This window comes from Rana temporaria, chromosome 13, assembly GCF_905171775.1.
Source record: "Rana temporaria chromosome 13, aRanTem1.1, whole genome shotgun sequence".
NCBI lineage: Eukaryota > Metazoa > Chordata > Amphibia > Anura > Ranidae > Rana > Rana temporaria.
The window spans coordinates 120,762,953-120,775,981 of record NC_053501.1 but is presented as its reverse complement, the minus strand read 5'-3'; the positions used below and the strand labels follow the sequence as shown (position 1 = coordinate 120,775,981).

The window sequence follows — 13,029 nt, the reverse complement described above, 5'->3', positions numbered from 1 at the left end:
GGGTCACACGGAGTTCCTGCTGATTGGGAGAGAAGTTCTGAAATAATACCAGGGGGCGGGGCTTCCTTTAGTCACATGACCTGTCCTGGGCTGTCATTGGACGCTGTATATCCGTCACCTCTAGAGGACTAAACGCATCGAGGCGCTGCCCTGTGATTGGCTGATTTCAGGGGGCGTCTCCGGATACATTGTATCATTATTTACAGTCGATGGGCGGAGTGTTGAGTGTTGGGGGGATGACGTCATGTAGTGGGCGGGGCCGGCAGGTGACATGTGACACGCTCGGGATTGTGCAGTGCGTATTGTGAGGGGCGGAGACGCGCCGGAGGGGGCGGGGCGGTGTCAGGCTCCCATCCTATCGCCGCCTACCTCGCATTCTGTGGGCGGGGAATGTCCGTCTCCGGGGGGCGGAGCCGCGTCACGCGGAGGTCACATGGGCGGAGGGGGAGGCGGGTCATGTGACCGGCAGTGATCGGAGATGGCGGATCGGGGGAATCCGTTCGGGGAGACGGACAATCCGTTCCAGGTGAGGAAAGACTTCACTGGCGGCATGCTTGTTGTCTGTCAGTCCCCGGATGTGACAGGAAGTGATTTGTGTCTCTCTTCCAGGACCCGGCTGTGGTGGAGCATCGCCCCGGCAACCAATACGCCACGCTGGACGTCTACAACCCCTTCGAGAGCCGCGGGGTGAGTGCGTAACTCCGCCCGCCGCGGGGTGTCCCCCTACTCCTCCCCCAACATGGGGCGTCCCTCTCTTCCCCCACCGCGGGGCGTCCCCCCTACTCCTTCCCCGACGCGGAGCGTCCCCCCTCCTCCTTCCCCGACGCGGGGCGTCCTCCCTCCTCCTTCCCCGACGCGGGGCGTCCCCCCCAACATGGGGCGTCCCCCCTCCTCCTCCCCCGACACGGGGCGTCCTCCCTCCTCCTTCCCCGACGCGGGGCGTCCCCCCCAACATGGGGCGTCCCCCCTCCTCCTCCCCCGACACGGGGCGTCCTCCCTCCGTCCTTCCCCGACGCGGAGCGTCCCCCCTACTCCTCCCCCGACGCGGAGCGTCCCCCCTACTCCTCCCCCGACGCGGAGCGTCATCCAACATGGGGCGTCCCCCCTCCTCCTTCCCCAATGCGGGGTGTCCTCCCCCAACATGGGGCGTCCCTCTCTTCCCCCCACCGCGGGGCGTCCCCCCCCTACTCCTCCCCCGACACGGGGCGTCCTCCCTCCGTCCTTCTCCAACATGGGGCGTCCCCCCTTCCCCCACCGCGGGGCGTCCCCCCCCTACTCCTCCCCCGACATGGGGCGTCCCTCTCTTCCCCCACCGCGGGGTGTCCCCCTACTCCTCCCCCGACACGGGGCGTCCCCCCTCCTCCTTCCCCGACGCGGGGCGTCCCCCCTCCCCCACCGCGGGGCGTCCTCCCTCCTCCTCCCCCGACGCGGGGCGTGCCCCCTCCTCCTTCCCCGACGCGGGGCGTCCCCCCTCCTCCTTCCCCCTCCTCCCCCAACGCGGGGCGTCCCCCCTCCTCCTTCCCCGACGCGGAGCGTCCCCCAACATGGGGCGTCCCCCCTCCTCCTTCCCCCAACATGGGGCGTCCCCCCTCCGTCCTTCTCCAACGCGGGGCGTCCTCCCTCCTCCTTCCCCGACGCGGGGCGTCCCCCCTCCTCCTTCCCCCTCCTCCCCCAACGCGGGGCGTCCCCCCTCCTCCTTCCCCGACGCGGAGCGTCCTCCAACATGGGGCGTCCCCCCTCCTCCTTCCCCCTCCTCCCCCAACGCGGGGCGTCCCCCCTCCTCCTTCCCCGACGCGGAGCGTCATCCAACATGGGGCGTCCCCCCGACGCGGGGCGTCCCCCCTACTCCTCCCCCAACATGGGGCGTCCCTCTCTTCCCCCACCGCGGGGCGTCCCCCCCCTACTCCTCCCCCGACGCGGGGCGTCCTCCAACATGGGGCGTCCCCCCTCCTCCTCCCCCAACGCGGGGCGTCCCCCCTCCTCCTTCCCCGACGCGGAGCGTCATCCAACATGGGGCGTCCCCCCTACTCCTCCCCCAACATGGGGCGTCCCCCCTCCCCCACCGCGGGGCGTCCTCCCTCCTCCTCCCCCGACGCGGGGCGTGCCCCCTCCTCCTTCCCCGACGCGGGGCGTCCCCCCTCCTCCTTCCCCCTCCTCCCCCAACGCGGGGCGTCCCCCCTCCTCCTTCCCCGACGCGGAGCGTCCTCCAACATGGGGCGTCCCCCCTCCTCCTTCCCCCTCCTCCCCCAACGCGGGGCGTCCCCCCTCCTCCTTCCCCGACGCGGAGCGTCATCCAACATGGGGCGTCCCCCCGACGCGGGGCGTCCCCCCTACTCCTCCCCCAACATGGGGCGTCCCTCTCTTCCCCCACCGCGGGGCGTCCCCCCCCCTCCTCCTCCCCCGACGCGGGGCGTCCTCCAACATGGGGCGTCCCCCCTCCTCCTCCCCCAACGCGGGGCGTCCCCCCTCCTCCTTCCCCGACGCGGAGCGTCATCCAACATGGGGCGTCCCCCCTACTCCTCCCCCAACATGGGGCGTCCCCCCTCCCCCACCGCGGGGCGTCCTCCCTCCTCCTCCCCCGACGCGGGGCGTGCCCCCTCCTCCTTCCCCGACGCGGGGCGTCCCCCCTCCTCCTTCCCCCTCTTCCCCCACCGCGGGGCGCCCCCCCTCGGTCCTTCTCCAACATGGGGCGTCCCCCCTCCCCCACCGCGGGGCGTCCTCCCTCCTCCTCCCCCGACGCGGGGCGTGCCCCCTCCTCCTTCCCCGACGCGGGGCGTCCCCCCTCCTCCTTCCCCCTCTTCCCCCACCGCGGGGCGCCCCCCCTCGGTCCTTCTCCAACATGGGGCGTCCGTCCTCCTCCCCCAACGTGGGGCGTCCTCCCTACTCCTCCCCCAACGCGGGGCGTCCCCCTCTTCCCCCACCGCGAGGTGTCCCCCCCTCCTCCTCCCCCAACGCGGGGCTTCCCCCTCCTCCTCCCCCACCGCAGGGCTTCCCCCTCCTCCTCCCCTGACGCGGGCGTCCTCCTCCCCCGACGCGGGGCGTCCTCTGTCATTCTCCAACATGGGGCGTCCCCGCTCCTCCTTCCCCAACGCAGGGCATCCCCCCCCCCCAACACAGGGCGTCCCCTGTCCTCCCCCCTCCCCAGATATGGAACGTCCCCCCTCCTCCCCCAACGCAGTGAGTCGTCGTCGCCCCCCCAACGTGGACCGTCCCTCCTCCTCCCCCCCCCCCCCCCCCCAAACGCGTGGTGTCCCCTCCACCCCCAACACGGACATCTGTGGGCGGGGCTGGTCCCGGTTCTCTTATCTGATTGGTTCCTCTTCATCCTGACAGAAATGTATTGAGCTGATGACTTCCTTTGTGCTCCGCCCCCTTAGATCCCGCCCCCGCCCCCGTACAACGAGCAGTCCGCATTTCAGGCTCCAGCTACTCTTCCTACAGTCCCGGCGCAACCGGCCGCCCCCCCGGGGAAGAAGACGAGCCCAACGGAGCCGAAAAACTACGGATCCTATGGAAGCCAGGTAAGGAAATGCCCCTCCCCCCACCGGATCACCCATCCTACCCCTCCCCCACCAGATCCCCCATCATACCCCTTCCCCTCTCTCTGTGTTGAAGGAAACCACAGCGGCGGCGGCCACGGCGGATCTCCTGCGGCGTCAGGAGGAGTTGAATCGGAAAGCGGAGGAGCTGGACCGACGGGAGAGAGAACTGCAGAATACGGCTCTGGGGGGATCTGCCGGTATGGAGTGCCTGGGGGGGGGGCATAATATTGGAGGGACCGGGGGGCATAATATTGGAGGGACCGGGTGGGCACCACATGTATGGGGAGGGGGGGTGCAGGATGGGGGCCGAGTGTGCTGGGAAAATGGTCATGGTGGAGGCTGGGGGTGCAATGTATGGGAAAGTCTTGTAAAGTGAGTTAGTGGGGGGGCTGGGAGTGATCTGGAGAAGGTTGGGGGGGCTGGGTGTGATCTGGAGAAGGTTGGGGGGGCTGGGTGTGATCTGGAGAAGGTTGGGGGGGGGTGGGTGTGATCTGGAGAAGGTTGGGGGGCTGGGTGTAGTCTGGAGGGGGGGGGGGGGGGTGTAGTCTGGGGGGGGGGATGGGTGTGATCTGGAGAAGGTTGGGGGGCTGGGTGTAGTCTGTAGGGGGGGGCTGGGTGTGATCTGGAGAAGGTTGGGGGGCTGGGTGTAGTCTGTAGGGGGGGGCTGGGTGTAGTCTGGGGGGGGGATGGGTGTGATCTGGAGAAGGTTGGGGGGCTGGGTGTGATCTGGAGAAGGTTGGGGGGGGATGGGAGTGATCTGGAGAAGGTTGGGGGGCTGGGTGTGATCTGGAGAAGGTTGGGGGGGGGATGGGTGTGATCTGGAGAAGGTTGGGGGGGCTGGGTGTGATCTGGAGAAGGTTGGGGGGGTGGGTGTGATCTGGAGAAGGTTGGGGGGGATGGGAGTGATCTGGAGAAGGTTGGGGGGCTGGGTGTAGTCTGGAGGGGGGGGGGGGGGGTGTAGTCTGGGGGGGGATGGGTGTGATCTGGAGAAGGTTGGGGGGCTGGGTGTAGTCTGTAGGGGGGGGCTGGGTGTGATCTGGAGAAGGTTGGGGGGCTGGGTGTAGTCTGTAGGGGGGGGGCTGGGTGTAGTCTGGGGGGGGGATGTGAGTGATCTGGAGAAGGTTGGGGGGGGATGGGAGTGATCTGGAGAAGGTTGGGGGGGGATGGGAGTGATCTGGAGAAGGTTGGGGGGCTGGGTGTAGTCTGGGGGGGGGGGTGGGTGTGATCTGGAGAAGGTTGGGGGGCTGGGTGTAGTCTGTAGGGGGGGGCTGGGTGTAGTCTGGGGGGGGATGGGAGTGATCTGGAGAAGGTTGGGGGGCTGGGTGTGATCTGGAGAAGGTTGGGGGGGGATGGAAGTGATCTGGAGAAGGTTGGGGGGGATGGGTGTGATCTGGAGAAGGTTGGGGGGGGGGGGGGAGTGATCTGGAGAAGGTTGGGGGGATGGGAGTGATCTGGAGAAGGTTGGGGGGCTGGGTGTGATCTGGAGAAGGTTGGGGGGGGATGGAAGTGATCTGGAGAAGGTTGGGGGGGGCCGGGTGTGATCTGGAGAAGGTTGGGGGGGGGCTGGGTGTGATCTGGATTAGGTTGGGGGGGCTGGGTGTGATCTGGAGAAGGTTGGGGGGGGGGGGCAGGGAGTGATCTGGAGAATGTTGGGGGGGCTGGGTGTAGTCTGGAGAAGGTTGGGGGGGGGATGGGTGTGATCTGGAGAAGGTTGGGGGGGGCTGGGTGTGATCTGGAGAAGGTTGGGGGGGGATGGAAGTGATCTGGAGAAGGTTGGGGGGGGATGGAAGTGATCTGGAGAAGGTTGGGGGGGCTGGGAGTGATCTGGAGAAGGTTGGGGGGGGGCAGGGAGTGATCTGGAGAAGGAGGGGGGGCTGGGAGTGATCTGGAGAAGGTTGGGGGGGATGGGAGTGATCTGGAGAAGGTTGGGGGGCTGGGTGTGATCTGGAGAAGGTTGGGGGGGGATGGAAGTGATCTGGAGAAGGTTGGGGGGCTGGGAGTGATCTGGAGAAGGTTGGGGGGGCCGGGTGTGATCTGGAGAAGGTTGGGGGGGGGCTGGGTGTGATCTGGATTAGGTTGGGGGGGCTGGGAGTGATCTGGAGAAGGTTGGGGGGGGGGGGGGGAGGGAGTGATCTGGAGAATGTTGGGGGGGCTGGGTGTAGTCTGGAGAAGGTTGGGGGGGGGCTGGGTGTGATCTGGAGAAGGTTGGGGGGGGATGGAAGTGATCTGGAGAAGGTTGGGGGGCTGGGTGTGATCTGGAGAAGGTTGGGGGGGCCGGGTGTGATCTGGAGAAGGTTGGGGGGGGGGGGCTGGGTGTGATCTGGATTAGGTTGGGGGGGCTGGGAGTGATCTGGAGAAGGTTGGGGGGGGGGCAGGGAGTGATCTGGAGAATGTTGGGGGGGCTGGGTGTAGTCTGGAGAAGGTTGGGGGGGGGCTGGGTGTGATCTGGAGAAGGTTGGGGGGGCTGGGTGTAGTCTGGAGAAGGTTGGGGGGGCTGGGTGTGATCTGGAGAAGGTTGGGGGGGCTGGGTGTGATCTGGAGAAGTTGGGGGGGCTGGGTGTGATCTGGAGAAGTTGGGGGGCTGGGTGTGATCTGGAGAAGGTTGGGGGGGATGGGTGTGATCTGGAGAAGGTTGGGGGGGGCTGGGAGTGATCTGGAGAAGTTGGGGGGGCTGGGAGTGATCTGGAGAAGGTTGGGGGGGGCTGGGTGTAGTCTGGAGGGGGGCTGGGTGTAGTCTGGAGAAGGTTGGGGGGGCTGGGTGTGATCTGGAGAAGTTGGGGGGGGCTGGGTGTGATCTGGAGAAGTTGGGGGGGGCTGGGTGTAGTCTGGAGGGGGGCTGGGTGTAGTCTGGAGAAGGTTGGGGGGGCTGGGTGTGATCTGGAGAAGGTTGGGGGGGGATGGGAGTGATCTGGAGAAGTTGGGGGGGCTGGGAGTGATCTGGAGAAGGTTGGGGGGGGCTGGGAGTGATCTGGAGAAGGTTGGGGGGGCTGGGTGTGATCTGAAGGTTTTGGGTGTCAGGCAGTGCAGAATTGCTGCTTAGCCCCTCCCTGTCTGTAGACTGAGCCCCTCCCCTTCCTCTCCCTCCAGGGAGGCAGAATAATTGGCCCCCGTTGCCCTCCTTCTGCCCCGTCCAGCCGTGCTTCTACCAGGACATCGGTGTGGACATCCCGCAGGACTTCCAGAAGACGGTGAAGATCATGTACTACGTGTGGCTGGGTGAGCGCTCTCATCTCTCAGCCTATTTTTATGTTGGCCCCTCCCCTTATTCTGATTGGTTGTCTTGTGACATTTCCTGTCTCCCTCCATACAGTCAGCGCGGGAACATTATTCCTCAACTTCCTGGCGTGTTTGGCGTGGTTCATCACGGACGGTTCTCAGGGCTCCGGGTTCGGCATGTCCATCCTGTGGATGATCCTCTTCACCCCGTGCTCCTTCATCTGCTGGTACCGCCCTCTCTACAAGGCGTTCAAGTACGTACCGCCGCTGTGTGAGCGGGCTCTCCGCCGCGGCCTGTCCCGGGATGGGGTGCGGCGGCCTGTCCCGCGATGGGGTGCGGTGGTCCCCTCTGTGAGCGGGCTCTCCGCCGCGGCCTGTCCCGGGATGGGGAGCGGTGGTCCCCTCTGTGAGCGGGCTCTCCGCCGCGGCCTGTCCCGGGATGGGGAGCGGTGGTCCCCTCTGTGAGAGGGCTCTCCGCCACGGCCTGTGCCGGGATGGGGTGTGGTGGTCCCCTCTGTGAGCAGGCTCTCCGCCGCGGCCTGTCCCGGGATGGGGGTGCGGTGGTCCCCTCTGTGAGCAGGCTCTCCGCCGCGGCCTGTCCCGGGATGGGGTGTGGTGGTCCCCTCTGTGAGCGGGCTCTCCGCCGCGGCCTGTCCCGGGATGGGGTGCGGTGGTCCCCTCTGTGAGCGGGCTCCCCGCCGCGGCCTGTCCCGGGATGGGGTGTGGTGGTCCCCTCTGTGAGCGGGCTCTCCGCCGCGGCCTGTCCCGGGATGGGGTGCGGTGGTCCCCTCTGTGAGCGGGCTCTCCGCCGCGGCCTGTCCCGGGATGGGGTGCGGTGGTCCCCTCTGTGAGCGGGCTCTCCGCCGCGGCCTGTCCCGGGATGGGGTGTGGTGGTCCCCTCTGTGATTGGGCTCTCCGCCGCGGCCTGTCCCGGGATGGGGTGTGGTGGTCCCCACTCTGACCTGTCTGACCGGGCTCTCCGCCGCGGCCTGTCCCGGGATGGGGTGCGGTGGTCCCCTCTGTGAGCGGGCTCTCCGCCGCGGCCTGTCCCGGGATGGGGTGCGGTGGTCCCCTCTGTGAGCGGGCTCTCCGCTGCGGCCTGTCCCGGGATGGGGTGTGGTGGTCCCCTCTGTGAGCGGGCTCTCCGCCGCGGCCTGTCCCGGGATGGGGTGTGGTGGTCCCCTCTGTGAGCGGGCTCTCTGCCGCGGCCTGTCCCGGGATGGGGTGCGGTGGTCCCCTCTGTGAGCGGGCTCTCCGCCGCGGCCTGTCCCGGGATGGGGTGCGGCGGCCTGTCCCGGGATGGGGTGCGGCGGCCTGTCCCGGGATGGGGTGCGGCGGCCTGTCCCGGGATGGGGTGCTGCGGCCTGTCCAGGGATGGGGTGTGGTGGTCCCCTCTGTGATTGGGCTCTCCGCCGCGGCCTGTCCCGGGATGGGGTGTGGTGGCCTGTCCCGGGATGGGGTGTGGTGGCCTGTCCCGGGATGGGGTGTGGTGGCCTGTCCCGGGATGGGGTGTGGTGGCCTGTCCCGGGATGGGGTGTGGTGGCCTGTCCCGGGATGGGGTGAGGCGGCCTGTCCCGGGATGGGGTGCGGCGGCCTGTCCCGGGATGGGGTGCGGCGGCCTGTCCCAGGATGGGGTGCGGTGGCCTGTCCCGGGATGGGGTGCGGCGGTCTGTCCCGGGATGGGGTGCGGCGGTCTGTCCCGGGATGGGGTGCGGTGGTCTGTCCCGGGATGGGGTGCGGTGGTCTGTCCCGGGATGGGGTGCGGTGGTCTGTCCCGGGATGGGGTGCGGTGGCCTGTCCCGGGATGGGGTGCGGCGGCCTGTCCCGGCGGCCTGTCCCTTCCTTGCTCTCCGCCGCGGCCTGTCCCGGGATGGGGTGCGGCGGCCTGTCCCGGGATGGGGTGCGGCGGCCTGTCCCGGGATGGGGTGCGGTGGTCCCCCCTCTGACCCCTCTCTGTTTTCTCTCCCACAGGAGTGACAGTTCCTTCAACTTCTTCGTTTTCTTCTTCATCTTCCTTGTCCAGGACATCCTCTACGTTCTCCAGGCCGTCGGCATTCCTGGATGGGGTTTCAGGTGAGAGATGGCTGATGGGGAGGATGGGCGTGTCCTGTCCCTCAGATTGGGGCGTGTCCTGTCCCTCAGATTGGGGCGTGTCCTGTCCATTGGTGGGCGGTGTTTCCAATATGTAGAACAAAGGGGCTCAGAGTTCAGTCTCCTCCCTCATTGGGGTGTACAGAGCGGGGAAAACAAGTATTTGACCTCCTTAGTAGTTGGGGGAGGTCCCTTAGTAGTTGGGGGAGGTCCCTTAGTAGTTGGGGGAGGTTCCTTGGTAGAGGTTCCTCGGTAGTTGGGGGGAGGTTCCTCGGTAGTTGGGGGAGGGTCCTTGTTGGGAAGCACAGAGGTCAGACGTTTCTTGTAGTTGGGGGAGGTCCCTTAGTAGTTGGGGGAGGTCCCTTAGTAGTTGGGGGAGGTTCCTTGGTAGTTGGGGAAGGTTCCTTGGTAGTTGGGGGAGGTTCCTTGGTAGTTGGGGGAGGTTCCTTGGTAGTTGGGGGAGGTTCCTTGGTAGTTGGGGGAGGTTCCTTGGTAGTTGGGGGAGGTTCCTTGTTGGGAAGCACAGAGGTCAGACGTTTCTTGTAGTTGGTGATCAGGTCTCCACACATCTCAGGAGGGATTTCCTCTTCTTTACAGATCTTCTCTAAATCCTCGAAGTCTCAGCTCCTCCTCCATACATTTTCTATGAGATTAAGGTCTGGAGACCGGCTAGGCCACTCCATCACCTTCATGTGCTTCTTCCTGAGCCCCTCCTTTGTTGCCTTGACGATATGTTTTGGGTCATTGTCATGCTGGAAGATCCGTCCCCCACCCATCTTCAGTGTTCTGTCTGAGGGAAGGAGGTTCTCCTCCGAGATCTTACAATACGTGGCCCCGCCCATTGGCCCCTCAATGCGGCAAAGTCGGCCTGGAAACCCCCCAAATCCTCATGTCTCCCCCTCCCCCGTGTGACTGTAGGGAGGGAGTTCTTAGGGTCATAGTCAGCATTCTTCTTCCTCCAAACCATCTTCCCGCTCCCTCTAGACGGGATCTTCAGTAGGACGGGTTCTATCCCCTGTGGCCCTCGATGTTTTCTGCTCTGAGGGCCACAGGGAGGGTTTGGACCTTCAGACCTCTCCTAAAGCACTCCATACCGACACCCATCTACCTGCTCCGCCCCCTCTAGATCGCAGGTGTCAAACGCAAGGCCCGAGGGCCGAATCCGGCCCTCGAAGCCATTTCATCTGGCCCTTGTGACAACCTCCTTGTTCCTGCCCCCACCTTGTGTCACCAGTCGGCACCATAGAGGAGGACAGATCTCCTCCGCCAGATCCTGCCCTTCTCTGTGCAGCTGTAGAGAGGCTCATATCTGCCCCCCCCCCCCCAGAGAGGAGGCCAGAACTCCTCCCACTGATCTTGTGCCTCCTACCGTTCCTGGTCCCCGCCCTCTCTTGGTCTCACCCTCCAACCCAAGGTAAGGGGGGTGAACTGTGACGTGAGAGATGGTGGGGGGGGCTCTTGACTTCTGACGGTGGGGGGGGCTCTTGACTTCTGACGGTGGGGGGGGGGCTCTTGACTTCTGACGGTGGGGGGGGGGCTCTTGACTTCTGACGGTGGGGGGGGCTCTTGACTTCTGACGGTGGGGGGGGCTCTTGACTTCTGACGGTGGGGGGGGCTCTTGACTTCTGACGGTGGGGGGGGCTCTTGACTTCTGACGGTGGGGGGGGCTCTTGACTTCTGACGGTGGGGGGGGCTCTTGACTTCTGACGGTGGGGGGGGCTCTTGACTTCTGACGGTGGGGGGGGCTCTTGACTTCTGACGGTGGGGGGGGCTCTTAACATCTAATGTAAGGTGGTGCTCAACCGGCCCTTTGAGGACAACCGTAATGCCCATGCGGCCCGCGATGTACTCATCAGGATGGCTTCCCTAGTCCTTCATACAGGCGATGCTCTTCGGCTCCCTCTAGAGGAGTCCTCCGGCAGGGCGGCTTGGATTCCCCGGGTCCTCGGCTTCAGGAATTTATCGGTAAAACTAGATTGTGTTTTTTGGTAAAACCGCCAATTTAGCGATGGTTGTCAATGGGCCCCCGATGAAGATTCTGTCTCCCCGCCCCCGCTCATTGTGCGATTTTTCTTCCAGCGGCTGGATCGCTGCCTTCACCGCCATGAAAGGGAACACCGGCGTCGGGGTGCTGATGATATTCGTCGCCATTTTCCTGACGGGGACGGCCGTCATGGGGATCGTCATGCTGAAGCGGGTAAGAGGAATTCAGAGCGGCCGGTCCTGCTGAAGTTACGTGCAGCTCTCTACATTGACTCCTCCTTCTCCCTGCCTTTTGAGACACCCTATTGGCCCTCTGTTATGGGCATCATCGGAAGTCTCAAAAGGAAGTATGGCGGCTGTGGGGGAGGGGTCATGGCAGACGCACGGTAGAGATTTGCGCGGAACTTTAGCTGCCTGGGGATGTGGTACTGAAGCTGATGCGTTTTTTTCTCTTCCTCAGGTCCACTCGATTTACCGCCGAACCGGCGCCAGTTTCCAGAAGGCCCAGCAGGAGTTCGCCGCCGGTGTTTTCACTAATCAGACCGTGCGCACGGCCGCCGCCCAGGCAGCAGCGGGAGCCGCCCAAAACTCCTTCAAACCCCAATAAAGGAAAAAATATATTTGTAGCGCCATCTGGTGGCCGCACACTGCTCTACCGGGACTGTTCTGACAGTACCGCCCCCCCCTTTTCTGGCGACTGTGGGAGGGGCCTGCTCTACATTACCACTCCTTCTCTGGCGACTGTGGGAGGGGCCCTGCTGACCATAAATACTGCCCCCTTCCTGGTGACTGTGGGAGGGGCCCTGCTGACCATTAACACTGCCCTCCCCCTGGTGACTGTGGGAGGGGCCCTGCTGTCCATTAACACCCGTTTTGTGTGTCTGTATTACCGCCCCCCTCCTGTGAAGTAGGTGTGCGTGGCGCTGTCTGGGGGCGGAGCACGGCACCAGGCTGTGCTGTGATGAAGTCACTCCCCCGCGGATCCCCCATACTCAGGATTTCCCTGTCCTGTCAGTGCCTGTGGAGGGGGCTGTATCGCCCGCTGTAGCCGCCATGTCACGGGGTGTGCATGCCTCATGTTTACATGTATGTTGTGTTAACTGGATTTAAGCATGTTCTTTATCTTGGACTATCCCCACCCCTCGTGGGAGGGGCCTGAGGATTAGCTGATGCCAAATTAAAGTTTTATGAAATCATTCGATGACTCTGCGTTATTCATGGCGACATTTCTTATTCTTCTCTCTGGGTGGGGGAGGATGACCCCCAAGATGGTGCAGGAGGCGCTCCTTTACCTTCTCAGGGTGTAGTCATTGGATTATGGGCGGGTAACAAGGGGGCTGGGCACCAGTCACTACCTAAAAATGGCCGAATATACCCGGGCTTCCAGTATCCGCACTGCTGATGGTGATTGGCCCTTCAGGAGCGGCCAGTCAGAGTTTAGTGGTTCTGAGAGAAGTCCCTGTCTGTTGTCGTTCTTCTGGAAGTGGATTTTAAGTCATGGACCCAATGTGAGCGATTCCCTTAGATCTCCATGCAAGGTCCTCCGGGAAGATTCTACCAAACCCTCTGGGACAGTTGCCAGCACAGAAGATGCCCTGTACTGGTGACCATCTTCTGCTCTGCTCCCTCTAATATGTGTCGTCCAGCAGGACGGCCGAGATCCCCCAGACCTTCAGAGCAGAAGACTTCTCCTAAGGTGCTCCAAAGAGGCGACGATCTTCTGCTCCACTCCCTCTAATATGTGTCGTCCAGCAGGACGGCCGAGATCCCCCAGAGCAGAAGACTTCTCCTAAGGTGTTCCAAAGAGGCGACGATCTTCTGCTCCACTCCCTCTAATATGTGTCGTCCAGCAGGACGGCTGAGATCCCACAGAGCAGAAGACTTCTCCTAAGGTGCTCCAAAGAGGCGATGATCTTCTGCTCCACTCCCTCTAGACGAGTCACCCATCTTCCTGCTCTGCTCTTTCTATATGTCCTTCGACAGGACGGCTTAGATTGCCTAGACCAGTGATGGTGAACCTTGGCACCCCAGATGTTTTATAACTACTTCTCCCATGATGCCCATGTGGTCTGCAGTATATTTGAGCATCATAGGAAATGTAGTTCCAAAACATCTGGGGTGCCAAGATTTGCCATCACTGCCATAGACAGAAGATGTTTCCTAGGACAGTCCATAGAGGCAATGATCTGCTCCACTC

The 13,029-nt window shown here is 64.2% G+C and overlaps 1 protein-coding gene across 1 annotated transcript; it reads left to right on the top strand.

Annotated features, from left to right (window-relative positions):
- Positions 1-415: 415 nt before the first annotated feature.
- SCAMP3 (secretory carrier membrane protein 3) lies at positions 416-12,028 on the top strand. The gene is made up of 9 exons (XM_040332152.1): positions 416-526; positions 610-687; positions 3,378-3,521; positions 3,616-3,739; positions 6,630-6,758; positions 6,853-7,012; positions 8,730-8,831; positions 10,929-11,046; positions 11,293-12,028. Exons 1-9 carry the CDS (start codon positions 479-481, stop codon positions 11,437-11,439), a joined length of 1,050 nt encoding a protein of 349 aa, XP_040188086.1. The 5' UTR covers positions 416-478; the 3' UTR covers positions 11,440-12,028.
- The last annotated feature ends 1,001 nt before the right edge of the window (positions 12,029-13,029 follow it).